This window comes from Somniosus microcephalus, chromosome 11 (assembly GCF_052327205.1).
Source record: "Somniosus microcephalus isolate GS21.2 chromosome 11, FLI_Smic_1.0, whole genome shotgun sequence".
Lineage (NCBI taxonomy): Eukaryota > Metazoa > Chordata > Chondrichthyes > Squaliformes > Somniosidae > Somniosus > Somniosus microcephalus.
Window position 1 is genome coordinate 44,531,275 of NC_140997.1, and position 26,689 is coordinate 44,557,963.

The window sequence follows — 26,689 nt, forward strand, 5'->3', positions numbered from 1 at the left end:
CCACTAATCTCTTATCGGAAGTCTTACTGATATTTTAAACTAGTGCCAAGTTGTGGATTAAAATGTGCCTGATTTCTGGAGGGGGAAAAGGTTCCTGTTGCATTCAGGGCTGGAACCGGCCACTTCACCACTTCTTTGTATTCTCAACTCGTACAAAGGTTGAAGGAAGCTGCCTTGGAAAATTGGATGTTATTGCAAAGTACAAAATGACTGAAGTACAAAATGACTGTAATACCTAAGGTTGCTAAGCACGTAGTCATTTCCCTCATCCTTTTCTGAACACAGTTTCAGTTTTTAAATTGCCTGAGAAATTTCATCATGATCCTTGACTCGGGCTTACAGGGTGAACTGTAAGCATCTGTCAAACAGCTGGAAATTTTGTTTCTGTGGCATCCACTGAGTGAAATTCAGAGATTAGAAGCAAACATTTTACTTTGGGTACTGCAAACATTGGTTTTGATGTGGGGTTAGGTAACACAAAACTAACTACAGATTATTATACCTGTCTTTATATTGTGAAAAGGTCTGAACAATACATATATTCTGTAACACTGGTTGAAATGACAGAACAGGTTGGGTAAAATAGGTGTGCAAGCAGCAAAATGACACATGCAATTTAATGCAGACAAATGTAAAGTACTGCACATAGGAAGAATAAAAATAAGCCACACAGGTACGCCATGAAATGCGTTGAAATAGTGAAGGATAAAGCAGGAAGAGACCTAGGAGTCTTAGCTGATTCATTGCTTGACATCTTTAACCAATGCAGAGCAGCAACCAACAAAGCCAATAGAACACGGAATTACATTGACAGGACAGAAGAACACGGAATTACATTGACAGGACAGAAGAACATGGAATTACATTGACAGGACAGAAGAACATGGAATTACATTGACAGGACAGAAGAACACGGAATTACATTGACAGGACAGAAGTTAGAGGAAATCAGGACCAATTGCATACTGTGCCCAGTTCTGGTTGCTGAGCACAGGGAAGACATTCAAGTACTGGCAGCAGTGCACAGAATAGCTATATGGGTGATCCCTTGTGTCAGTGGTCTGAGTTATGGAAAAAGGCTGGAGAAACTTGGGCTTTTCAGCCTGGAAAGGAGGCGTCAGAGAGGTGATCTATATGTATACAAAGTAGTTAAGGAAATATAGTTAAATCTGGAATATTACTTTAAGTTAAATTGTAAGAGTAGAACAAGTAAACCTAGATTCAACCTATTAAAAGGTAAATTTAGGACTGATGCCAGGAAATTCTTTGCACAGGATGATTGGTGCATAAATAGATTTCCAGGAAGAGTAGTGGCGATGAAATCACTGAAATCTTTTAAGAACAATTGGAGGCTGAAATGAGGGGATCTTTCAGGGTGGTGAACCAAGATAGGTTGAATGGCCTTCCTCACCCCTAACTATCTTGTGACCTAAGAACATAAGAAATAGGAGCAGGAGCAGGCCATACAGCCCTTCGAGCCTGCTCCGCCATTCAATAAGATCATGGCTGATCATCGACCTCAACTCCACTTTCCTGCCCGATCTCCATATCCCGTCCGCGGCCTCTTGCATTGTTCCACGGAAGCTCAGCGTAAGCTCGAGGAACAGCACCTCGTCTTCCGATTAAGCACTTTACAGCCTTCCGGACTCGATATTGAGTTCAACAATTTCAGATCATAACCTCGGCCCCTATTATTTTTATATATTTTTTATCCACACCTTTGGTTTGTGCCTTTTCCTTTTTTTCTCTCCCACATGGCAGCTGTCTTTCACTCTGCCAGCGCATTTCACACTTCATCTAGAGCCATCTTTTGTCTCTTTATCTGTCCTATTACCATCTCATCTTGTCTTGAATATCTCTTAATGTCTCTTCACCTCTCAGACCTTTTGTTCTTTCATCCCCTCCCCCATTTCCCAGCCCCCAAACTGGCCTTTTAATCTGTTTTATTTCCTACTTTTTTCTTAGTTCTGAAGAAGGGTTTCGACCTGAAACGTTAACTCTGTTTCTCTCTCCACGGATGTTGCCTGGCCTGCTGAGTTTTTCCAGCGTTTTCTGTTGTTATTCCATATCCCTTGATTCCCCTAGAGTCCAAAAATCTGTCTATCTCAGCCTTGAATATACTCAGACTCAGCATTCACAGCCCTCTGGGGCAGAGAATTTCAAAGATTCACAACCCTCTGAGTGAAGCAATTCATCCTCATTTCAGTCTTAAATGGCCTACCCCTTATCCTGAGACTATGCCCCCTAGTTCTAGACACTCCAGCCAGGGGAAACAACCTCTCAGCATCTACCCTGTCAATCCCCTTCAGAATCTTGTATGTTTCAATGAGATCACCTCTCATTCTTCTAAACTCCAGAGTATAGGCCCATTCTACACAATCTCTCATCATAGGACAGCTCTCTCATCCCAGGAATCAATCTAGTGAACCTTCGTTGCACCGCCTCCAAGGCAAGTATATCCTTCCTTGGATAAGGAGACCAAAACTGTGCACGGTACTCCAGGTGTGGTCTCGCCAAGGCCCTGTACAATTGTAGCAAGACTTCCTTACTCTTATACTCCAACCCCCTTGCAATAAAGGCCAACATGCCATTTGCCTTCCTTATTGCTTGCTGTACCTGCATGCTAGCTTTCTGTTTCTTGCATGAGGACACCCAAATCTCTCTGAACATCAACATTTGAAAGTTTCTCACCATTTAAAAAATATTCTGTTTTTCTATTCTCCGTCTCTCTACCCCTCTCTTCTTTAAGAGTCTCTATAAAACCTATCTCTTTGACCAAGCTTTTGATCATCTGTCCTAATATCTCCTTATGTGGCTCAGTGTGAAATTTTGTTTGCTATTCGTTACTGTGAAGCGTCTGGGACATTTTACTATGTTAAAGGCGCTATATAAATGCAAGTTGTTATGGTGTTCACAGGAGTGTGAATACAAAAATGAGGCTGTGAATGCGAACAGGTAAGCAGAACAATCTTGTTTTTGCTTTAGGCCAGTTTAAAGCAAACTACTTTTAACCCAGTTTTGCTTCTTTTGTAGAGCCTCAGTATCCCTGAGAGCAGCTCCGTGCGATTACAAAGCTTCCTGAACAAACATTCCCTTCCCCTCAGTGTTGCAGGTGAAATATTTATCTTGAAAATGAGCCTCAGTAAAATATGGTTCTGTATTATCTATTTTGTGTGAAACTTCTCTAATCTATTGAGTGGTTATCATATTACCCTGGATTATTGGCCTCACATGGGAGTATAGAACCCTGATATGACCATCATTAAATGTTGAAGTGAGACTGGAATATATTCCTGAAATTGTCAAGAGCCCAGGATATTTAGTTAAAAAATTTAAAATGACATTATACATGGATTTTAGTGATTTAAGATGGTGAAATTCAAGTCTCTAGCAGTTTTTGAAGAGCTTAAACCATGCTATCTGCATACAAATCCCTATGTGTGATGCTGACACGGTGGAAAAGCATCGCAGATAGTTCCACTGATAAGATGGAAGCTGATTTGCAGGTCGTCTTTTCTTGGATAATCAGATTTAAGTACTTCAGATTTTATGTCTTGCAAGCTGGAACGTTCTGTTGACCAAGCCTGTTCACACAGGACAAATGTCAATATAAATTGTGCATAATCTCAACCAAATTAGCCTGTACTGGAGCCAAAACCAAAATGTGTCTACTTTCCAGATAGACTTGAAATGCTCTAACTGGATTGGAGTTATTCAGAAATATTCATTACTGTCTTCTATTTGATATCAGTATCTCACTTTTCAGCCACTCCAGAGGCTGGTCTAGTTCATTATTGAGAGGGAAGATCAGAGGGCAAGTGCCCCTAAGCAATACTTTTGCACTTAACTAGTGGGCACCTCAATAGTGGCTGATGTTTAGGAGATATCTGCCTGCCGTCTCTCGTGGCCAGAAGATGAAATGTTTTATTCTTTACATGTTTTTCCCTTAAGAATAAGGGTGAAGCTTGCCCTTTGTGGTAAAATCTATTTTCTCCCCTTCCTCCTTCTGCTGGTCTTCGTTTGTCACATGCCATTGCCAGTTAAGAATACCAATAATTTGCTCAAGGCTTCTTTGTGTCTGATCAGATTTCTCTTTGTTATGTATTTGTTAATCTGCTAGTACATTATATCTGTTGCTGTATACTTGGGTGGGTGGAAGAAACATTATTTGTAATGATTGTACTGCTTTCCTTTGGCTAGTTGACACTGTTTTGGAAGGTAGAATAGAGGGTCCCAGGAATTTGGCTGGGTACGAAACAGAAAATAACAGATGCCCCTTACTCAAATAGTTATGTGTGTGTATATGTATGTATGTGTGAGGTAGACATAGTGCTAATAAGCATTACTTTATCGGCAAAGTGTTCTGTGGTTTTTAATTGCTTTCTATTTCTTATGGGGTTTTTTTGATCCAGGAAATAAATACAACATGTTAGGGATGCTCAGGTCTGTGCAAGAACCTCTTGCCAAAAATAGGGAAGACGTTCGAATTGAAAAAGAATGTAATGTGGGCAGAAACAAAAGAGTAGCTGGTGGAAAAGGACAGAAAAGAAAACGACCTGAAAAGGAGAGTGGGAAGAAACAAAGGAAAAAGAAAAGGAAAGGTGAGATTTTATCATTGCAGACTTCGGCCGATTCGGTTTTGTCTTTTAAAGACGGAGGAACAATTATTTCATGACATATATATGCCTATTTGTGTTTTTTGGCAGTTTCTTTATTGTGCAAAATAGCATATTTCCCTTGGGGTTGCTCATGCTAAATTGGAGGATATGCATTTTATACCACCTAATGTACAACGTATTATTAGAGTCATAGAGTTTTACAGCACAGAAAGAGGCCCTTCGGCCCATCGTGTCCGCGCCGCCCATCCATCCCTGTCCAGTCTAATCCCATTTTCCAGCATTTGGTCCATAGCCTTGTATGCAATGGCATTTCAAGTGCTCATCCAAATGCTTCTTGAATGTTGTGAGGGTTCCTGCCTCTACCACCCTTTTAGGCATTGAGTTCCACATTCCAACCACCCTCTGGGTGAAAAAGTTCCTCCTCAAATCCCCTCTAAATCTCCTGCCCCTTACCCTGAATCTATGCCCCCTTGTTATTGACCCCCCTACTAAGGGGAAAAGTTCCTCTTTGTCTACCCTATCTATGCCCCTCATCATTTTGTACACCTCAATCAGGTCCCCCCTCAGCCTTCTTTGCTCCAAGGAAAACAACCCCAGCCTGTTTAGTCTTTCTTCATAGCTGAGGCGCTCCATCCCAGGTAACATCCTGGTGAATCTTCTCTGCACCCTCTCCAAAGCAATCACATCCTTCCTATAGTGAGGTGACCAGAACTGCACACAGTACTCCAGCCTGTGGCCTCACCAGCATTTTGTACAGCTCCATCATAACCTCCCTGCTCTTATATTCTATGCCTCGGCTAATGAAGGCAAGTATCCCATATGCCTTTTTAACCACCTTATCTACCTGTTCCGCTGCCTTCAGGGATCTATGTACATGTACACCAAGGTCCCTCTGACCCTCTGTACTTCCTAGGGTCCTACCACTCATTGTGTATTCCCTTGCCTTATTTGTCCGTCCAAAATGCATCACCTCGCACTTTTCAGGGTTAAATTCCATTTGCCACTTTTCCGCCCATCTGACCAACCCGTTTATATCGTCCTGTAGCCTGAGGCTTTCCTCCTCGCAATTTACCACCCCACCAATTTTCGTGTCATCTGCGAACTTACTGATCATACCTTTTACATTCTCATCCAAATCATTTATGTAGATCACAAACAACAAGGGACCCAGCACCGATCCCTGAGGTACCCCACTGGACACAGGCTTCCAGTCACAAAAGCAACCTTCGACCATCACCCTCTGCCTCCTGCCACTCAGCCAGTTTAGGATCCAAGGCACCCTGGATCCCATGGGCTCTTACCTTCTTGACCAGTCTCCTATGCGGGACTTTGTCAAAAGCTTTACTGAAGTCCATGTAAACCACATCCACAGCATTTCCCTCATCCACCCCCCTAGTCACCCCCTCGAAAAATTCAATCAGATTTGTCAGACATGATTTACCCTTGACAAAGCCATGCTGACTATCCCCGATTAATCCTTGCCTCTCCAAGTGGAGACTAATTTTGTCCCTCAGAATTTTTTCCAATAATTTCCCTACCACAGATGTTAGGCTCACTGGCCTGTAATTCCCTGGTTTATCCCTGCTACCCTTCTTGTATAATGGTACTACATTAGCTGTTCTCCAGTCCTCTGGTACATCCCCTGTGGCCAGAGAGGTTCTGAAAATTTGTGTCAGAGCCCCTGCAATCTCCTCCTTTGCCTCCCACAGCAGCCTGGGATACATCTCGTCCGGGCCTGGGGATTTATCCACTTTTTGGCCTGCTAAAACCGCTAGCACCTCCTCCCTCTCGATGCTAATATGTTCAAGTATGTCACAGTCCCCTTGCCCGATTTCTATGTCTGCATCGTCTTTCTCCATAGTGCACACAGATGCAAAAAATTCATTTAAAACCCCGCCTACATCATCTGGCTCTATACACAGATTGCCACTTTGGTCCCTAATGGGCCCTATCCTTTCCCTGGTTATCCTCTTGCCCTTAATATACTTATAAAACATCTTAGGATTTTCCTTTATTTTGCTCGCCAGTGTTATTTCATGGCCCCTCCTCGCCCTCCTAATTTCTTTTTTAAGTATGCCCCTGCACTTTTTATACTCCTCTAGGGCTTCTTCCGTCTTTAGTCTTTTGTAACTGCCAAAAGCCCCCCTTTTATTTCTAATGCATTTTTGTATATCCCTTGTCATCCAAGGTTCCCTTTGCTTGTTGGTCCCACCCTTGACCTTTACAGGAACATGTTGGCGTTGTACTCTCTCTATTTCCCTTCTGAAAGTCTCCCACTGTTTTGATGTGGATTTTCCTATAAGTAGCTGCTCCCAGTCCACTTTGGCCAGATCCTGCCTTATTATATTAAAATCGGCCTTCCCCCAATTTAGAACCCTTATTTCCGGGCCGTCTTTGTCTTTTTCCATGACCACCTTAAATCTCACCGAATTATGGTCACTGTCGCCAAAATGCTCTCCTACTGACACTGCCACCACTTGCCCGGCTACATTCCCTAGAATTAGGTCCAGTACCACCCCCTCTCTTGTAGGACTTTCTACATGTTGGCTCAAAAAGCTCTCCTGGATGCACTTTAAGAATTCTGCACCCTCTAAGCCTTTCACACTCTGACTATCCCAATTTATATTGGGGAAGTTGAAATCCCCCACTATTATTACCCTCTTATTTTCACACTTCTCTGAGATTTGCCTACATATCTGTTCCTCTATCTTCCCCTGACTGTTTGGGGGCCTATAGTACACTCCCAGCAAAGTGCTTGCCCCCTTTTTGTTTTTAAGTTCTACCCATATGGCCTCATTAGAGGAACCCGCTAATATATCATCCCTCCTTACAGCAGTAATTGACTCCTTAATTAATATTGCAACACCCCCTCCCCTTTTACACCCCCCTCTGTCTCGCCTGAAGATTCTATACCCCGGAATATTGAGCTGCCAGTCCTGACCCTCCCTCAACCATGTCTCCGTGATAGCAACAATATCGTACTCCCATGTATTCTGCTGCTATGTGGAGGGCTTTATGCCACGTGGCTTGTCTCTTTAAAGCCACACGGCCTTATTGCTGTAAATACCGTGAGGCCCATTAGAAAGTATTTTCTGTTGCTAACTAAAGTACAGTGCATGGAGAGGGTGAATATTGTGAACAAACATTAATTAAAGTTGGGAAGTGAACTCGGGTTCTCTGGCTTCAGTGCTCTTCTGCTTAATAAATGTCGTACGTTTTCCCCTTTTATAACAATTCTTCACTGATATTTGCAGAGCAAGTACCACAACAGGGAAAGACAAAGCGGTTTCGCTTCCAAGATGATGCTGATAGGAGTGCGCTGCGTCGCATGACCAAACTCCGTGTAACCTGGACTGCGCAGGAAGACAGTCTGCTAATGCTTTGTCGAGTAGCCAGCCACGTTCTTAACAAAAAAGTAAGCAATTAAATGTGTATTTTTGAAAAATGCATAACATAGCAAAATAATGTTAATGGTGCAGTGCGTTATCGCACTGATCTTTTAGCCTCCATGACCTGGATTTGAATCCAGCCCAAATTAGTGGGATGAAAGTTTCTACTGTCTGACAGTCATATTGGTTCAGCATGAAATGGATTGTAGTCTTTACCCAGTTCCATATGGATTGGGCCATACATCACAAAACTGCTCATAATTTAGCGCAGATTTTAACTAAATTGGTAATCTCACTTAAGAATAAGGATGCCAAGTGTGATTGGAGTTGAGACAGATTGGGATGGAATAGAGGGAATGTTTTTCTTTGCCTGCAGGAGTGTTGCTCTTGGGCCACTCTTACTTCAAGTGATTGGTTCAGAGAGGCATTGGCGACAGATCATGTGATGTGTGATCTATGGAAGACAAATGGAGGGAGTGAGTTTGCACATAGACTCAAAAAAAGTGTGAAACAAAAGTGCTTCAATCCACCTTTTCAAATTCAAGTTACCATTAACCATTTTATATAAACCGTGTTTGGTGATAATTCTATACAAAATGTTCAGTCCTTTCAAAATATTTCTTGTGCACAGAAAAAGCAACAACTGGGAAATATAGAAACTGCCTAAAAATTACTTTGGTAACATTTTTTAAATTTGGAATTGTTTTAGATATTAACAGCTTTATTTTTTTTCCAAAAATATATTTTTGCCCTCTTAATTGTGTCTTGAGTTCCCTGCACAGGTCAAGTCGTGACAATGTATGAAGGTGGCTTAGGACACCTGTAATGCCAAGTATTGTCCTCAGGCTGCCGAGAATACTATAGGAATAGGTATAGGCCATTCAGCCCCTCAAGCCCATTCAATCAGATGCTCCCTGTAAGACATGGTTCCTGTATATATTTTAATTTCCATTTACTTCTATACTCAAGAGCTGCTATTAGCATTTTCATACATACAGTTGTAAATGTTATAAGACCTTATAATAATCTGGTAATCTATTCTGTTAGTTAAGGAATGTTCAAAGATTCCTTCAAAGGACTGCAGTCTGTTGGTGGACCATGCAGGTGTTCTTTGCCATGGTCTAACTCCAGCTTCAGATCCCAGTCTCTACAGATAGCCACACCCGCATCTTCTCCAGATCTTAATTACCTATTTTGGGCATGCTATCATGCGAGATGTTGCGAGCACTTGTAGCAATCAGCATCTCATCACTGAATCAAATCTCCTGGTGGTATAGGCAGGAGGAGAGTGGTATTTTAACCAGGCTGTGACAAGACGAGACCAGGAAACTTGCACAGGCAAAACTGTGTTAAACACAAATTTGCACCATTTTGAAATCAAAATGTCTTGTTGCATTTAGGTGAAGGGGCCCTTTGTTACTTGGCAAACGGTGAGAGATGTCATGCACGATTATTTTGAAGTGGCTCTGGATAAAACCTCTCTTGCCGTAGGCCGTCGATCCCGCTACATCCTCAAGAACCCACAGACGATGCTTAACTATAGGTGAGGCCACGGCTACTGATGAATAAATAGTGGCAAGTAACAGTCACAAGAAGTGTTAGAGCACGACGTGGCAATGCATTACATTTTATAATAATTAAATCTTTTCTAGATATTGCAACATTGTGAACTTTTTTCAGAACCAATCCCATGGAGCCTTTTAGAGCAGCAAGGGAACTTTCTTTGTAACTACCAATCTTATCCATGTTCAAAATCATGAGGGGTCTGGACAGAGTAGATAGAGGGAAACTGTTCCCATTGGCAGAAGGGTCGAGAACCAGAGGACAGATTTAATGTGATTGACAAAAGAACCAAAGGCAACATAAGAAAATACTTTTTTACGCAGCAAGTGGTTAAGATCTGGAATGCACTGCCTGAAAGGGTGGTGGAGGCAGACTCAATCACGGCTTTCAAAAGGGAGCTGGATAAGTATCTGAAGGAAAGAAATTTGCAGGGATACGGGGAAAGGGCGGGGGAGTGGGACTAGCTGAAGTGCTCTTGCAGCGAGCCAGCATGGGCTCGACAGGCCAAATGGCCTCCTTCTGTGCTGTCACCATGCTATGATTCTATGATAAATCTACAGTTGTCTAGTTTTGTACTTCCCCTCTGCTGTCTATACGGATGTTTTTGTGGTCTGGACCAGAGACTTTACAGAATTCTGCCAACGAGTCATGTAATAAATTTAATGTAATTTATCAATTAAAGTCACATGGACCAATCTTAATATATGGTGGTTGCAGTTAAGTGAACCTTAACAGTTGCACTCAGGAAGCCCTTACTCGTTTGCCTTGAATAACCAAACGTAGGTCAGTGATCAATTAGAACATTTTGTACATAAGAAGCAGCTAATTTTAATCAGAGTAACTATTCTTTCCAACCAATTGCAATTCACATACCTATGGAAGATAATTTGTTAAGTATTTTTGTTGGGGAATGGGTGACACTGTTGGTTAAACCTTCCCTTTCACCTCTGTGATCCGGTTTAAATCCAGCCCATATTGATGGATGCAAATCTCTTCTGCCGGCTTACTGTTAGAGTGCTATGGTAAATTAGTTTGGGCAGTCTTGATACAGCTCCAAAGTGGGCATAGGCCTACAGCACAAAACTGACCCTAAATTAGCACTAATTACAATGCCACCCAGACAGGCCTAAGGATGGTGTGGGAAGTGGGGGGTGGAATCTCTTGTGGTTGGGGCAGAGTCGAGGCAGCTTTTTACACTGCATCTAGTTTTGTCATCTGGGGGTTGTTGGCTGATACTAGGTGCCTAAAATTACACAGCACTAATAGCATTCTTCATGATGAACACACATATTTTGAAATATATATTTTTGCTGAGGGATCTGTGGTGTTCTGTCGCAGGGGAGACCCAGAGTGATGTGTCACCATGTGGTGGAATACAAGTTTCCACCTGTACATCTCCGTGTCCTGGGATATTCTCAAATCTCCACTGTGGGGTGGCACTCTGTGGTGCGTACAGCAAGGAGAGTCACATTAGACTGCTTTCACATCTTTCCTGCTCCCCAGTGTCCCTGCTGTGGGCAGGAGCCAGCCCACCCACTTCTGGGGAGCGGAATACGGGGAAGTCCAAGAAGGGAAAGCAGAGAAATACCTTTAACAGAAAAGGTAGACTTGGCCTCTTTGATTTTCTTCCCAATTCATGATCAGTTGATGATGTCCCTGGGATAATAAATAACATTCCAACAGATGTGGTTATAAAAATTATGTTAAATGTTGAATATGATGCGTTTAAGGGGAAGCTAGATAGGCACATGAGGGAGAAATGAATAGAAAGATGTGCTGATAGGATAAGAGCAGTGGGAGGAGGCTTGTGTGAAGCATAAATGCCGGCATAGACCAGTCGGGCCGAATGGCCTGTTTCTGTGCTCTAGACTCTATACATAATGATACAGTCTGAACAGAATATTACATGAATCACAGCTGGATCAATGATTTTCGACTTCTCCAAGTGTGTTTACGACCCACTGGCTATTTTAGTGTAGCTTTTAAAATATTAAATGTTGTACTCATTCTACTTTTTTAATGTTGGCAGAATTTGTCTTGCTGAAGTCTATGAAGATCATGCTTTAATCAATGAAATTATGAATAAAAAGAACAATTACCAGGACAGCAAGGTAACCAGGAGCACAGCTGTGCATTATTTTCTTTCAAGGTGGACCATTGAATAATGTAGAGAAACTAGTCTTTGTATTATAGATTCATTGTGGCAATAATTACAAGACAGTGGTCAATTCAAGCATTGCAGACAGCATCATAAATGATTTAGAATTGCTACCCCAAATCTAAGGTTAGATTAAAATCTCTCCGTCATTAAATGCTCTCAGTTGGTGCACCTAAAATATTTATAGTTTGACCTAATCACAGTGATGATGCAACCTGGTCAGACTTGATTATTCTGATTCTTCATTGGCTGAAATCAAAATGGGTTTCAGGTAATTAAAGACCAAGGCAGGAATTTTCCCGTTGCCATGCGTGCGCGTTTGGAGGCGGGTTGGCTATTGCAAAAACAGGCAGCGCGTTGGGAACCCACTGTCCATCCCGCCTCCTCACGCCTTTAACCCTGGCGCGTTTGCCAGCGTGCCGTGGACCCGATTGGGAGAGGCGGGCGACCTAATACTCATTAAATGCTTGTTATCAGACCCTTAACAGACTTTTTTAACTGCAGCTTCTGAATTTAACGGCATGAGCACGGGAAGCATGCAGCTCGGAAACCTCACCTGTGAAGGGGAGACGAAAGTTCAGTGGCTATTGTGCGGGGGCATTAATTGACAGCTGGGAATACCAGATAAATACACACACCTTACACCTCATTAGTTGCCTAAGGGAAAGGCTGTTGAAGACTCCATTCTGTGCACAGATTTAGGTTTAACAGCAGCCTTCTCCTCAACGATGTGATGCTCCACATGAGAGTGGGGGCACCACAGGACTGCAGTGCATCGGAGGCGATACTCCCAACACAGGGTATACAGGCAGAGGTTGAGCTCCCTCAACATAACTGAGCAGCAGTGCTTCATGAGGCTTAGGCTATCGCGCCAGTTCGTCGCAGACATTTGTAGCTACTGGGACAAGACCTGCTGCCCAGAGGTCCTGGTGGACACTCCTTGCCCTCAACTTCTTTGCTTCAGGCTTCTTCCAGGGACCTGCAGCAGACATTTGTGGGATCTCCCAGTCGGCTGCCCACAGATGCATCTCACAGGTGACCGATGCCATGTTTCACAATTCAGCCAATTATACCAACTTTGCCACTGATGAGGCCAGTGTTACTGAGCGAGAGCCCGGCTTTGCGGCTCTGGCTGACTTCCCACAGGTGCAGGGCGTCATCGACTGCACACGTGGCCATGAAGGCATCCCATCATCACCCAGGAGTGTTTGTGAGCCGCAAAGGCTTCCACTCCTTCAATGTGCAGCTCGAATGTGTGCGCCGATTCACTGGCAGCTGTCATGACTCTTTGGTGCTGCGCCAGCCCACCTTCCCTCAGCTCTTCGCACCTCCAAACAGACTTATCGGCTGGCTGCTTGGAGACGAGCGCTATCCACTGAAGACATGGCTCATGACACCCCTGAGGAGGCCAAGTACTGAGGCCGAGGAGCGTTATAATGAGAGCCACATGTCCACCAGATTTGTCATAGAACAAGCAGTAGACATGTTGAAGATGCGCTTCCGATGCCTTGACAGATCTGGAGGAGCCCTTAATTACGCACAGCCAGGGTCTCCAGAATCATCATCGTCTGCTACGCGCTGCACAACATAGCGCTGCAGGAGCATGGCGCGCAGCGCACAGCTTCTTCGGAGGAGGAGAATAAGCAGGTGGAAGAGGAGGAGGAACCTAAGATGCAGATGCCACCAGCAGCAGTCACATGCTGTACTAACTCTCCCGGCCCCCACAACAGCACCATAAAGCATCTCTACAATGACCAAGTCATTGCTCTCACCTAAAGGCCCAATGCTTGAGGTTAAATAATGTGTCACCATTCACTCCAAGTGACAAAGCCACTTCCAAAGTTTGGACAAGATCTGAAAGTGGTAAGAAGAAAAGCATTTGTGTGTGCAATCAAAACAACATAAACTTAGCACTAACATTTGTTGACACACCTATGTGCTTACCCTTGTGCATCTACTTTTGTATCATTTTTCGTTTGCAAGTGCTTGTACGAGGCGTAACCCCTGTGGCTTCAGCAGAGATAGTTGCAGGCTGCTCACTTCCCTGCTGCGACTGTGTAGACACTTGACGAACTTGGTCTGAGTTTTGGAGCCTGTGATGGCCCCACCAAAGTTGGCTCCTCCTGCGACTGTGCAAGGGCATACATGGCCATTAGAATCTGAGGAAGCATGTGGGGCTCTGACTGAGGGGGAGGCAACGGGGGAGAAGTAAATGCTCTTTGAGCCGAGCCCCCACTTCCATGCCCCCACTTCCATGTCCCCTCTCGTCGTCATCCCTCGGGCCACCCGCACTTCCCTGCTAGCAAGGAGCTGGCTAGCACCTTGTTGCACAGTAGTGGGGCGATGAAGGCCCAAGTCTACGTTTACATCCCTCCTTGAGAGGAGGTCTATGAGTGCCTGCCATCTGTTGTCCACAGCTAATGTGCTCATGTGACTGGCGCATTTGCTGCTCCATGCAGGTGGCCATCCTTTCCATGGAAGAGTACATCGTTGCCATCACCTGCGACATGGTGGTGCTGATGTTGGAGATGGACCCCCTCCATTCTCTGAGCACTTGCAGACATCATGGCTGCAAAAGATGCCAGAGCCTCATGCAATTGTTGCTGCCGCTCCAAGATCACCCTCTTTCTCGATGGCCCCCAAGGCTCAGTGTCTGCATGCAGCTCAGCAGAGCTTGGAGCATCTTGCACCCTCCGGCGAGGAGTCTCCACTGCTGTCCCTGTCAACACCATCTGCTCTTGCTCACTTGTGAATTGAGAGACACCAGGTGACAACACTACTCTATGGCGCACAGGACCCACACCGAGGTATGCGTATCTGCACTGATGCTGGCTGCGCTTGGGTCTGCTGACTCTGCCCCCTCAGAGGCTGGAGGTTCCTCTGAGGGAGTCTTATTCCTCCTCTGCGGCTGGACAGTGGGGGGGCAGTTGATGGACCTGTGGGAGAGTAAAGAGATGAATTAGAAGTGTTATAATAACAATGGGTAACATTACCATTATGCACATGATGACATTTCACTGGCTGCTGACATCAGTCACCATATACTATGTGGCTTTATAAGATGTGATTCTGTCATCAGGTTGCTGAGATGTCCCCTGTTATGAATCTTATGATCCACGAAGAAAGACTCATGAAATAACACTGGACGGCCAACTGTTGGCGCCGTCCAAGGAGTATAAATATTCGGGCATGGCCCCAGCGTCCCAGGATATTTTGTAAACAGGAACTAGTGAAAGATAACTAGACCTCCATATTTTGAAACAAGTTGATTAAAGCCTTGCTTTATACTCAAACCAAGTGCGTAGTGAGTTTTATTACGTCACCCCCCTCTCTCCGTCTCCCACCGCCAGTGTCTCTTGAGCTCCTGAAATTTCCAGAGCCGCCGCCTCTGCTACTGTGAGGTGTGCAATTACTGGAGGGACACCACAGGTTCTCTCCCTCTCTCTATTGTGGGCTCTCTTCTCTCGCAAGGAGGGAAAGAAGTGAAGTTTGAGTGAGAGTGATGGAATGATTGTAAGGAATGGATGGGTTATATCTGTAGAGGGTGATTGAGGGAGTGGGGTGCCAATACCAAATGGCGGCCTCCCGTGGTGTTACTTGTTATGATTGCATTAGGATGAGGGTGAGTGTGAGGGGTGGTTAGTCAGATGGGGATGTGAGTAGGTACATAGACAGAGAGGGATGGGTGGACGTGCAAGTATGTTGGTGTAAAGAATGATGTGCAGGAGTAGGCTTGGGAAGGCAGAGTGATGGGGATGTGTTGACAGGCTCTTCAGGATGAGGGTGAGTGTGGCATTGCACTCACCTTTCCTGACCTCATGAAATCATTGAAGAGTTTTCTGCAGTGTATTCAGGTCCTCCTCGCCACATCCTTGCTGCTGACCTCCTCAGCTATATCCTAACCAGGCTCTCTTTGTAGCTTGTGGAGGTCTCCTTTGCCTGTCAGCAGGGAAGAGGACCTCCCTGGGTCCTCTGACAGCCTCCACAAGAGTATGCAAGGAAGAATCTGAGAACGGGGGTGCAGCCCTCTGCCTTTGGCTATCCTTGTTTCAAAAGTTTTCTCTCTCCTGTGGCCTTTCTTTGACACCTTCCACCCTCCTCTGGAAACCTTTGTGAGTTGAGTGCAAGGCTGCTTTAAATATGGGCGCTGGAAACAAGTCATTGATGACAACATCAGAGAAAAATGGCCAACCCAAGGCTTTCATACTGCCTTGAGCTGGTGATGCTGAGGTCTGTCTAAGGAATGTTCTAAGATTCCTTTAAAGTACTGCTAGTCTGTTGGTTGACCATGGTTGGAGGGGTCTGTTTCTTTTATTCCTTCTGTGCTATTTGTGAATGGCACCTGTCTGTACACTGTGACCTTGAAGTCAGATGCTCTTGTGTTGAAACAACTACTTTAAATTGCATAGGTTTGTGTAGAGGAGTTTAAAGAATTTGTAGGAAGACTGAGGCAGAAATTCAGCTCTGCAATAGGATCTGGAAATATTGAAATTCCAAATACGCTGCAGGAATTATTTGCCAGGTAAGCTGCTGATTACATGTTTTTATGTGAAACTATATGTTTCTGGTATGATGAATAATAGCATTTAATATTGATGCTGCAGCACTTTCTGTTTACGATGTGCTCCCAGGAGTGTTGCCAACACATATTTATAAAGTTATGTTATGAGGGTTTGTACATAACCGTCTTGGTCTTTAAATTTAAATGAAAGTCTTAATGCTAAATTTAAAAATTGTTTTCTGATCACTTTACATGCCTATGTAGTAAGTTTAATATCTTCCATGTGCACAGTAGTGTTTATCAAAATATTTTACATGGGAGAACTATGTATCAAACCAAGCATTTATGGGAGTTTAATTTTTCTTTTGTTCTAACAATTCAAAACGATGCTTTATATTTGGAACAATACCATGACCATTTTACATGCACCAAATCACAGGAGCTAAATGTGGTGAGTGACAAAGTGCACTAACTAACATCAGCAAGTTTCATGTTTAACCTCTACTTTGAAGCATGGTTCCTTCCATGAAATACCCCATATTGAGTTCCTGGTATCAGTCATGTCCATCTGCAAGACATACTGAGCAGACATGGGATGGTTCCCATGGTGATGGGGAGATTGAGCTTTGGAGTAAGTATTCTTCTACCCTCTTTTTTTATGCAAGGAGGCCTAGGAGATGGACAAAAGAGAACTTGTAAACCTAGGGGTGAGGTAACTACAAGGACTACTGTTTGCTTCCTTCTAAATACACGCTGTTCCTTGTTGTTTCGGATTTTATTCTTTGCCTAGGTTCAAAATATTGGTAGTTGGGGAAGAAGGGAATGAAGACCAGAAGCAGGATGACATTAAAAGGTAACTTATTCATTGTTCTTACTTGAATACACATGTTCAGAGATCAAGCATAGATACTGAAGCAGTTGTGTAGCAAGACAACGTAATCGACTGAATATCATCTTGAAAAACAAAAGATTCCTGTATCCATGCAAGGCGTTTTGTTGTCTAGTATACATGGAAATAGTGTACAGAAGTAATAGACATCAGAAATGCTACAAATCATTACAGGGGAACAATACACTCTGGGAGGTACTTTTGGTCTTAAGTTCCTCCTCATCTCCTCCAGCAAAAAAATCACTTCGGGGTAGATTTTGACTTTATGCGATAGTGTAAAACGGGGTGATAGAGAGTCGGTAGCCTGTTTTTTATCTCTCCCCATTTTTTTTCCCCATTGACTTCGATGGAAATAAAAATCGGGACAGATGTAAAGCACGTTGCCGATTCGCTATCGCCCGTTTTATAGTTGCACAATATCAAAATGTATCCTTTAGAGTGGTAGGGAAGTCGCAAAGAATGTAACTTACTTTAAAAGGGGAGGCACTGTTTTGTCTATTTAAAAAGAACAGTGTCATGAAGAGTTGACACAATAAAGTTGACCAAATTTGAAGAAAAACTGCAATTGGCAGCAAAAGAGTTTGAAGTAAGGGGAGTCTAGCTGGTAGTGACATTAATTACAGCAGCCATCTTTTTCTACCTCCTATTGACAAACCAAGCCGTATAAATTGAGTTGTTTTGTTATATAAATGTGCTGTGTGTCAAACTTTCATAGATTTGAAGGAAGCTTACTTTTTTTCTTTTGTAGCACCGATGATATTCATTATTTAGTCCTGCAAAATTTCATTCAGAGCACACTGGCTCTCTCGGATACACAGATGAAATCATGCCAGTCTTTTCAGGTATTTATGCACCTGTGGTAGTGAATCTCATTGGCCCAGAAATTCAGGTCGGGGGCTTCCCGCGGGTACAAGCCCCCGACCTGCACTTACCTACCGCGCCGGCCGTTGAGCTGTGGGCCCCCGTGGAATTCCGATCCTGGGCCTCCTCCAACTGCCGGTACACGGTGCTTGCGTATCCCAGGGGCGCAGTTAGTTCGATGCGTCCCCTGGGATCACGTGGGCCATGGAGAGCCAATCGGAGCAGGGAATGCCCATTCATAAGTGGCCTGCCAAACTTATAAATACTATGGGCCCCAAAACATCACTAAATCTTCAAATAAATTTTTTTTTAAATCACATTTTTTAAATAAACTATAAATTACATGAAATAACTATTTTAAACAATTTAAATTTTTGAAAAAATAATTTTATTTTCTAACTGGGCTAAAAATAAACTTAATTGCAAAATACTGCAGATGCTGGAAATCTGAAATAACAACAGAAAATGCTGGAAATACTGAGCAGGCCAGGCAGCATCCGTGGAGAGAGAAACAGAGTTAACGTTTCAGGTCTGGGACCCTTCAAAGTTCTGATGAAGGGTCCCAGACCTGAAACGTTAACTCTGTTTCTCTCTCCACGGATGCTGCCTGGCCTGCTGAGTATTTCCAGCATTTTCTGTTGTTATTTTAAAAATAAACTTACCTTGCTTTAAAGTATTTAAAAATAATAAACCTGTGGAAAAAATGTTTTAGTTTTAATTAACTCACCACTTACCTTGTAAAAAGCAGGCCTTACGCCTGCTTTTTATATGTGTAACTTCTGGAGACTTACCCTCCCGGGAAAACCTGCAAAAAAAACGTAAGTTCGATGCGCATGCGCAGCCTCTCCTGTGCACGCGTTAGAACTCTGAACCCCTTCTTTCAGGGGAACGGAAGTGCCGGTTTCCCACGCATGCGCAGTGCATGCAGGAAACCGGCACTTCCATTGGGCTTACGGGTGAGTACCCCGTGCGTACTCGCCCGTGGAAACCCGAATTTCTGGGTCATTAAAATTCACAAGCCTTTAATAAGTACATTGGCCCAGAATTTGCGGTCAGTGGTATAGCAAAGGCGTTCGCCGCTGGCCCTGAAGAAAGCTGCCCACAAAGATCTTGTGGTCTCTGTGGCGAGAAGTTTGCCTTTATCGATGCACAAGAGATTGCAGCTCAGTATAATGGGGAATCCCTAACATGATCTGCTGTGACTTCAACAAGCTGTCTAAGCTGCCAATCACAATGCAGAATTCTCTCAGACAGGGAAGCAGGAAATGAAAAGCTGCTTTTATCCCCACTTTTTAAAAATTTTAGAGCTTCCGCATAGGGATAAGGGAAACCTGAAATAAATATGAACAAACTTTTAAAAATATTTTAAAACATTTTAAAGTTTCTTAAAAATTGTACTTTATCATAATAGAGGAATTTGACACTCCACAAAATTAAAATGTTTTTCATGGCCATAACGTTTGTTTAGCAGTCAATACGCTGATAAAACCCCAGTTACACCTAATCCAACAAGGCCCAACATTTAATGGGGTATTTAACAGCGATATTACCACGGAAAAGCCCACGTTTTTGTCAGTTTCACTGATTGGCGGCTATTTTGGGGGTGGGGGGTTGGTGGTGATGGGGAGAGGCAGGAGTGCACAGCGCAGCCAGTGTTGGAACAGTGAATGACTGACTGCAACTTCAGGATTTCCGCGTTTAGATGCGATGCGCTACATCCTGAAAAGTTGCGGTCAGTTTCAAAGGGGTAATAACGGCGAATACTGGTAGTTCACCATTATTACCCACTGCAAATTCCGACCCATTGTCTTTTTAATGAATCTTTTTAATTTAGAACCGGACCTTGCCAGGCTATAGTTTAAATTACATTTTAAGTAAGATATGGAGGGGCTCAATACTAAGCTGTTTCATCTACCTGTCTATCACTGCCCCTGTAATAGTACTGAATAATGTGTACTGAATAAAGAATTGGGTAAGGAAATGTAGCTGCTCCGTCAACAGCTTAGCTGGTTATGGTGGTAAGCAGTTGAACCAGGAAAGTCACAGGTTCTGCTGAGTGAACAAATCTAATTAACGGAGCCTCAGTACCCCTGGGTTAGTTTGGGGATGGCAATCTGGATGTGAGGTTGTCCTTTATGAGGACTGAATTGAGCTCAGCTGTGATATTGCTCCCTGGCATAGAGCCCACTGACGGTCACTACGTAGATTCGTTCAAAGGACATCACAGTCGTCATGGTAAGCTGTGAAAATCATAGGACAAATTGCTGGCCCTAATAGTTCAGTAACTGGGCTGAACACTTAAACTTCCTTCCATCCATCAGTGCTCCAAAGTGCAGTGCGTTTTGTGCCAGTGATTTCTACTCCATTGAATTGGCAATGTGTCCTTCCAGTGGAAGGATAAAAGCTTGTCCTATACACAACCGCCCTGTAATCTTTTTTCCCTTGTCTGCTGCCTTGTTGTCCTGGTACAAAGAACTTAAAGACTGAGGAGTGTATAAATACTAAAACATACAGACTGCATTTGAGAAGAAACAAATAATAGATTACAATGACAAGGCTCAATAGAACTGGAAAAATAAGCTACATTCCTTGTTGCTGCGTATTAAGACTGATTTGATTCTAAGTAACTTTATAAACTTGTGTTTAATCAGGATGGAGTGTGTGCTTGGTGTAAAATGTGTATTAGTAATTTTGTGCAAAATTTTATTATTTTTCCTAGACTTTTCATCTATACAAACAATACAAGGATGAAGTACTGGTGAAAGTGTTCCTCGAGTTCCAGCAGCGAAGCTTGGTAAACCGTCGCAGGGTCAGTAAAGCTTTGGGTCCCAAGAAAAGCCGAGCCTTGCCATTCGCACCAATGTCTTACCAGTTGTCACAGACGTACTACAGGTATGCAGTGAAACTTACTGAAACGGAAATGCTAAAACATTTGTCAATTTTAGTTTTTATAGATCAGTACTTAATGTGAGGTGCTGATTGTGCAAGCTGCAGCAATTCACCGAGCAGAGTGTCACTGTGTCTATTAAAATTATGTTCAATTCAATTAAAATTTTAGAGAATGCAGTGTGATTTTGTTCAAAAGTTTACCCCAAATTGCAGAGCTCAAAAGGATTACAGCTTCAAGTATTGAACTAATGGGCCAGAAATTCGGGTCGGAGACTTCCCGCGGGCGCAAGCCCCCGACCTGCACTTACATAGTGCGCCTGCCGTTGTGCTGTGGGGCTGCGTGGGATTCCGATCCTGGGCCTCCTCCAGCTGCCGCTGTGCAGTGCTTGCGTATCCCAGTGGCGAAGTTAGTTCGCAGCGTCCTCTGGGATCGCGTGGGCCATGGGGAGCCAATCTGAGCAGGGAATCTCTTCATAGATTTGACAGAAAGACCTGTCAAATCGATGAATAGAGATCGGCCCCGAAACCTAACTAAAACTTCAAATAATTTTTTTTTTTTAAATCACATTTTTAAAATAACTATAAATGACAAATTAACTATTTTAAACAAATTTAAATTTTTGAAAAAATTAAAGTTTTTAACGGGGCTAAAAATAAACTTGCGTTTCTTTAAAGTATTGTAAAATGATAAACCTGTGGAAAAAATGTTTTAATTTTACTTAATTAACCTCTTGTTAAAAGCAGGCCTTGCGACTGCTTTTTTCATGTGCAGCTGCTAGGGACTTACCCGCACGAAGAAACCTGGAAAAAAATAATCGGAAGTTCCAGGCGTACGCGCTGCCTCTCTGGCGCACGTGTTTGACCTCCGAACTCCTTCCTTCAAGGGAACGGAAGTTCCGGTTTCCAGCGCATGCGCAGTGCATGCACGAAACCGGCACTTTTGTTGGCCCTACGCATGAGTACACAGCGCATACTCGCCCGTGGGGACCCGAATTTCTGGCCCAGTACTGTGTCGGTCAGGAGTGGCGTAACATATCTTTTTTCTACCAAAGAAAAATGGAGTTGTGATTGCTGTAAAGTGATCCTCGCTCTCTGGCTAATGCTGATTAATGACTCTCTGCATCAGTGGGAATGATTCTTTCAATCACTGCTTCAAGTATTAACAACTTTGACGTGTAGCAGGCAACAAATTTTGCCTGCTGCTGAGTTTGGTGCATAGGAAATTGCAATGAGCTTTCCTATCGACCCGTATAGGCCTTGCCGTCAAAAACAAGATTGATTATTTCATTAGTTCCGCGTGTTACTGATGTATAATAGTGCCTTCATTTTACATTCACAGAGATCTTGAACATTTTCTAATGTTTCACATGGATGATTTCTTCTAGGAACTTCATCTGGCGCTTTCCCAGCAGTATTTGTTCAGAGTCGTATCATTTTGTTCAAAAGCTGAAGAGTGCAGGAATGGCGGACATCCCCAACACCATTTCATTCCAGGATAAAGAGACTCCCGTTGAGACAGACATGGTCACCTACCCTCTGGATGGAAATGGTGGCTACTGTGTAGCTACAATATCCTTGTTTATCCTTGGTCTGCTCTCTTTCCATGTCACAATTCCTGAGCAGATTGTGGTTGTGGACAGCACGCTTGTCGACAACGAAGTTATAAAAAGGTAAGGGGATCTGGCTATTATGGATACTTCCTCATCTATCACTGCACACCTAGTATTAATTCTTTACATCTTCGTAAATCGTACTGTCATTTGGGTATTTTGGTCGGTCTGTTACCTTTGGGTTAAAATGTTTGTGGGTTCAAGCTCTGCCCGTAGACACGGGCTCACTTCTAATCAGTGTCCTGATTCAGTTTGAACCTCAGTTTAAAAGGTGTGAGTGATACCAACTTAAAATCAGAATTGATTCCAAAGCTAATGTTTTTATGCGAATCAAATTAATTCTGCATTTATAATTGGGAGTTTTTCAATATTTTTTAGCTGCTTTTCAAAGTTGTTTTTGCACTTAAAAAATGGAAGTGTCCAATATTTCAAACCAGGCAACTTAAATAAAACCGCAAAGTGGGATTTTAGTGCGTTTAAATTTTTTTTTTTTTTTTTAAATTAAATTATCAAATTATTTGAATTAAGGAACTTTGAATTAAGAGCAGACTGTAAACTGAGTACAAACAGAAAATGCTGGAAATACTCAGCAGGTCAGGCAGCATCTGTAGAGAGAGAAACAGAGTTTGAGTATCTGCTCTGAAATATCCAGGGAGTTCAACAGTTTACTCATCAGTGAAATGATGTGCATAGTTACAGGCGTCATAAAGCCTGTGTATCATTGTGAACAACAGGTTGACAAAGTAGCCCACTGCAGCTAACTGCAAATATTAATGTCGGCAGCATGTACAGAATTTAAATGTGTGGCTTACTGTACACTGATGAGGGATCAATATGGAAATGTCTTTTGGTTTCCACTTTTTTTTTATTGTGCGTACTCTTAGTTATTTTGTTGCCGTGTGGCAGAATTCAGATATGAACAAGGGAGGGAGTGAGAAACTGGTAAATCATGAACAATTTATGGTAGGATAGATCTGGACTTCACAGCTATTTCATAGAATCATAGAAATTTACGGCGCAGAAGGCCCATCGCGTGTCTGTCTTTTTTGCAAAATATTTTTCCTGCATTAGCTCAACAGAAATAACTTGAGCCTTGAATTGCTGATTGTAAGGGAAGGATTGATTAACTCTGCTTTGGTATTTTTAGGTTGGGGAAGGAAGGCCTAGATGACGACGACGATGATGATTTGGAGGAAACTGGAAATAAGCACAAATTTGAAGTGAAGGCTCCTCAGGCCTCGCATACTAATTACTTGCTAATGAGGGGGTATTATGCACCGGGCATTGTTAGCACACGCAATCTCAACCCAAATGATAACATTGTAGTCAACTCCTGTCAAGTGAGGTTAAAGGTCCGCTCAACACCATTTTGTGGAACCTTGAGCACCCATGATGGTGAGTCACTAATCTCCAGAATGCTATTTCTTGTGTTATCGTAGCCATTGAATCTGTCAAATTAAATATCTCTCTTTTTCATCCTAGATTATGCATGTTTTTTTTTCCATTTTCTAATTTTTTTTCCTGCCTTTGTTATTCACCAATCATGTTATACTTAACCGTTTACCCCACTCACATGACACCCAAGTAAAGTTCTAAGCGCTCCCTGCTCAAGTTCAGACTGAAGAGAAAGCTTTTGATAACAGCATTGCTGTAAATGTTGTGAATTCTGAGGTGAATGGTCTATCATATGATCTGAGCATTAAAAAGAGATTACCTGCACAAACTGGCAACTGCATTAACAGCACATGCAGATATAGCGATCGGTGGGCTCGGATGTATGGTCAAAATGTACTAAAAAGAATTGCAAAGACTTTTAGGCTTATTGCTTCGTAGGATACACTAAACCAAATTAAGTAATTTAATTATATTTGCTGGGTTTTTTCTCACGTTTAAATTTGTTTGATAGCTTTCAGTCATGTGGTCCATCAGCGTGATGTTCGCCATCAGTCGGCGCGATCAGGAGACACGATGTGCACCCGTACCCTTTTGCAGTGCATTCTCCAATGATGAATAGATAAGTTGTGCAGAAGGCCAAGTGTGATTCATAAAACGGTAATTAACAAAACTATTGTAAGTGGCCAAGAGGACAACTGCAGTGTGCTGGAGGGCCCCAGTGTACTACAGTATAGCTTCATTGAAACTGGTCCACCAGAGTTTAAAAGCAAATTCCAACAGTTTTCCTGCAAACCGCTGGATGAAGTGCCACATTATGGCGGTGAGGATGGTCACTACTAGTGGAAGTGGGAGGTGTAGAGAACTACAAGAGTGAACTTTATTCTATTGACAGAGCTCTGCCTGCCACAATTATTTAATTGGTATACTCTGTAAACTGGTTGTCTCGGTCTGAAACTGACTGATTTAAAAAGATGTTTCTTTCAGTGCAGTACTAATGTGCAGCCACTGGATATTACTAATTTGACTAACAAGTGGACAGCTAGTGGTACTAAGATTTACTGATTCCTGTGGGATAATGTATGTCCCTTTTATATTTTTCTACACAGTCAGCTTTATAGCAGGATGATGCACAGTTGGAGACTATATCATCCTTCAAACCCAACTAGCAGCTTTTTTTATACTGAGTTCCGGTAGCTGTTTCTTGCTGTTTGTTTCAAACTTAATCTTTTCAAAATACATCTGTAATTTTGTTACCGCAATTCTTGCAATAATGGGCCAGTAATTCCGGTCCCAACGCGTGAGTACGGATGGTGTACTCACGCGTGGGCCCGTTGGAAGTGCCGGATTTCAGCATGCACAGCGCATGCGCGGGAAACCGGCATTTCCTCCAAGGGGTTCAGAGGTCCAACTTCCTTTTTGACAGGTTTGCCCGTGTGCAAGGGCCTGAACTTTTTAGACATATAAAAAGGAGGCGTAAGGACTTGATTCTTGAAGGTAAGTGGTCTATTATTTAAAATTATAACATTTTTTCCACAGCTTTATTGTTTTTAAGGACTTTACAGTAAGGTAAGTTTATTTTTAGACCCGATTTCTTAAAAAATTATTTTTTTCAAAAATTTGATTAATTGTTTAAAAGTTTTTTAGTTATTTATAGTTTATTTAATTATTGGGATGATTTTTAAAATTTTATTTAAAGTTAAACTAGTCTTTTGGGCACCCGTACTTTTCATGAGTTTGACAGTTCTTACTATCAAACTCATGAATGAAGTTTCCCCTCCCCTGATTGGCTGCACGGTGCTCACCTGATCCCAGCCGGCACATCGCAGTAACTACGCCGCTGGATCAGGCAAGCACATCGCGCCGACATCTGAACTGGGCCAGTGACAGGAATTCCAAGCAGGCCCAGGCTTCAGATGTCGGCGCGCCGGGTGAGTGCACATTGGGGGCTTGCACGCGCGGCAAGCCCCCCGATCCTAATTTCTGGCCCAATATTTGTAATCAGGGTTTGAATCCACTTTGTTTTAATGTCCTTATGAGCAATTTGATTCTTACATTCTGCTGAAGACAAACAAAATTGAACATGGAACTTGTTTTCAAAATGACCTGTTTCTGAAGGGTTTCTGTTTCTACTATAATTGTTTTGATAAGTGCGGTTAAATACTTTCAACAACCTGGACACTCTCTCAAAACAGGTTCAGCTGCTTTGTTTGAATCTGCTTCAGGGCCAGATGTTCTTCCTCGGTCATTCATGAAGGTGTTGCGGCCCAGCACTGATGGGTATGTTGGAGAGAACATTAAGAAGCAGTTTGTAGAGGAGCTCGGGTACAGTCCTGAGGACCTAACTGCCGTGCAGGAAATCTCCAGTGCAGTTGAAGCATGCTCTGCCTTTGGGATGGAGACAACAAAACTAGGCAAGAGATTTGTTCAGTATGAGGATGCACTGAATGAAAGAACCAGGACATTAAAGCAGTATCTGCAGGTTTGTCTTAACTACAAAATATTCATGGTCTTTTGAGGCATTGATCCAATTGCTAGGTGACCAAATGTTTCTAAGTTTAAATAAATCTTACTTTATGTATTTATAAATCTTAAAATTTCCTACTGATGAGTCCAGTAAATAAGTTGCCTAAGATAATGGCCCTGAAATGGCGGTCTTCCTGACGGCATACTCTGAGTACACCGTCGTAATCCATTTGAAAGAACCCGCAACTTCCAGGTTTCCGCACGTGCGAAATACGGAATTTGTGATCTGTCCAGGTACGCCTTGGCAGATCATCCGAACCGCATGGAAAATCAATATTTCTGGCACAGTTGG

The 26,689-nt window shown here is 42.9% G+C and overlaps 1 protein-coding gene across 3 annotated transcripts in view; it reads left to right on the forward strand.

The window, feature by feature from the left end:
• The window catches only part of gtf3c1 (general transcription factor IIIC subunit 1), a 92,514-nt gene that overhangs the window by 54,000 nt on the left and 11,825 nt on the right, over positions 1-26,689 (forward strand). For all 3 annotated transcript variants that reach the window (XM_086000583.1, XM_086000581.1, XM_086000582.1), the window contains exons 22-33: positions 3,034-3,112; positions 4,413-4,601; positions 7,874-8,034; positions 9,409-9,551; positions 11,601-11,682; positions 16,139-16,251; positions 17,021-17,083; positions 17,868-17,961; positions 20,700-20,872; positions 22,255-22,539; positions 23,627-23,874; positions 26,067-26,353. In XM_086000583.1, the coding sequence (XP_085856709.1) occupies positions 3,034-3,112; positions 4,413-4,601; positions 7,874-8,034; positions 9,409-9,551; positions 11,601-11,682; positions 16,139-16,251; positions 17,021-17,083; positions 17,868-17,961; positions 20,700-20,872; positions 22,255-22,539; positions 23,627-23,874; positions 26,067-26,353 (1,917 nt within the window). The remainder of the gene's footprint in view (positions 1-3,033; positions 3,113-4,412; positions 4,602-7,873; positions 8,035-9,408; positions 9,552-11,600; positions 11,683-16,138; positions 16,252-17,020; positions 17,084-17,867; positions 17,962-20,699; positions 20,873-22,254; positions 22,540-23,626; positions 23,875-26,066; positions 26,354-26,689) is intronic.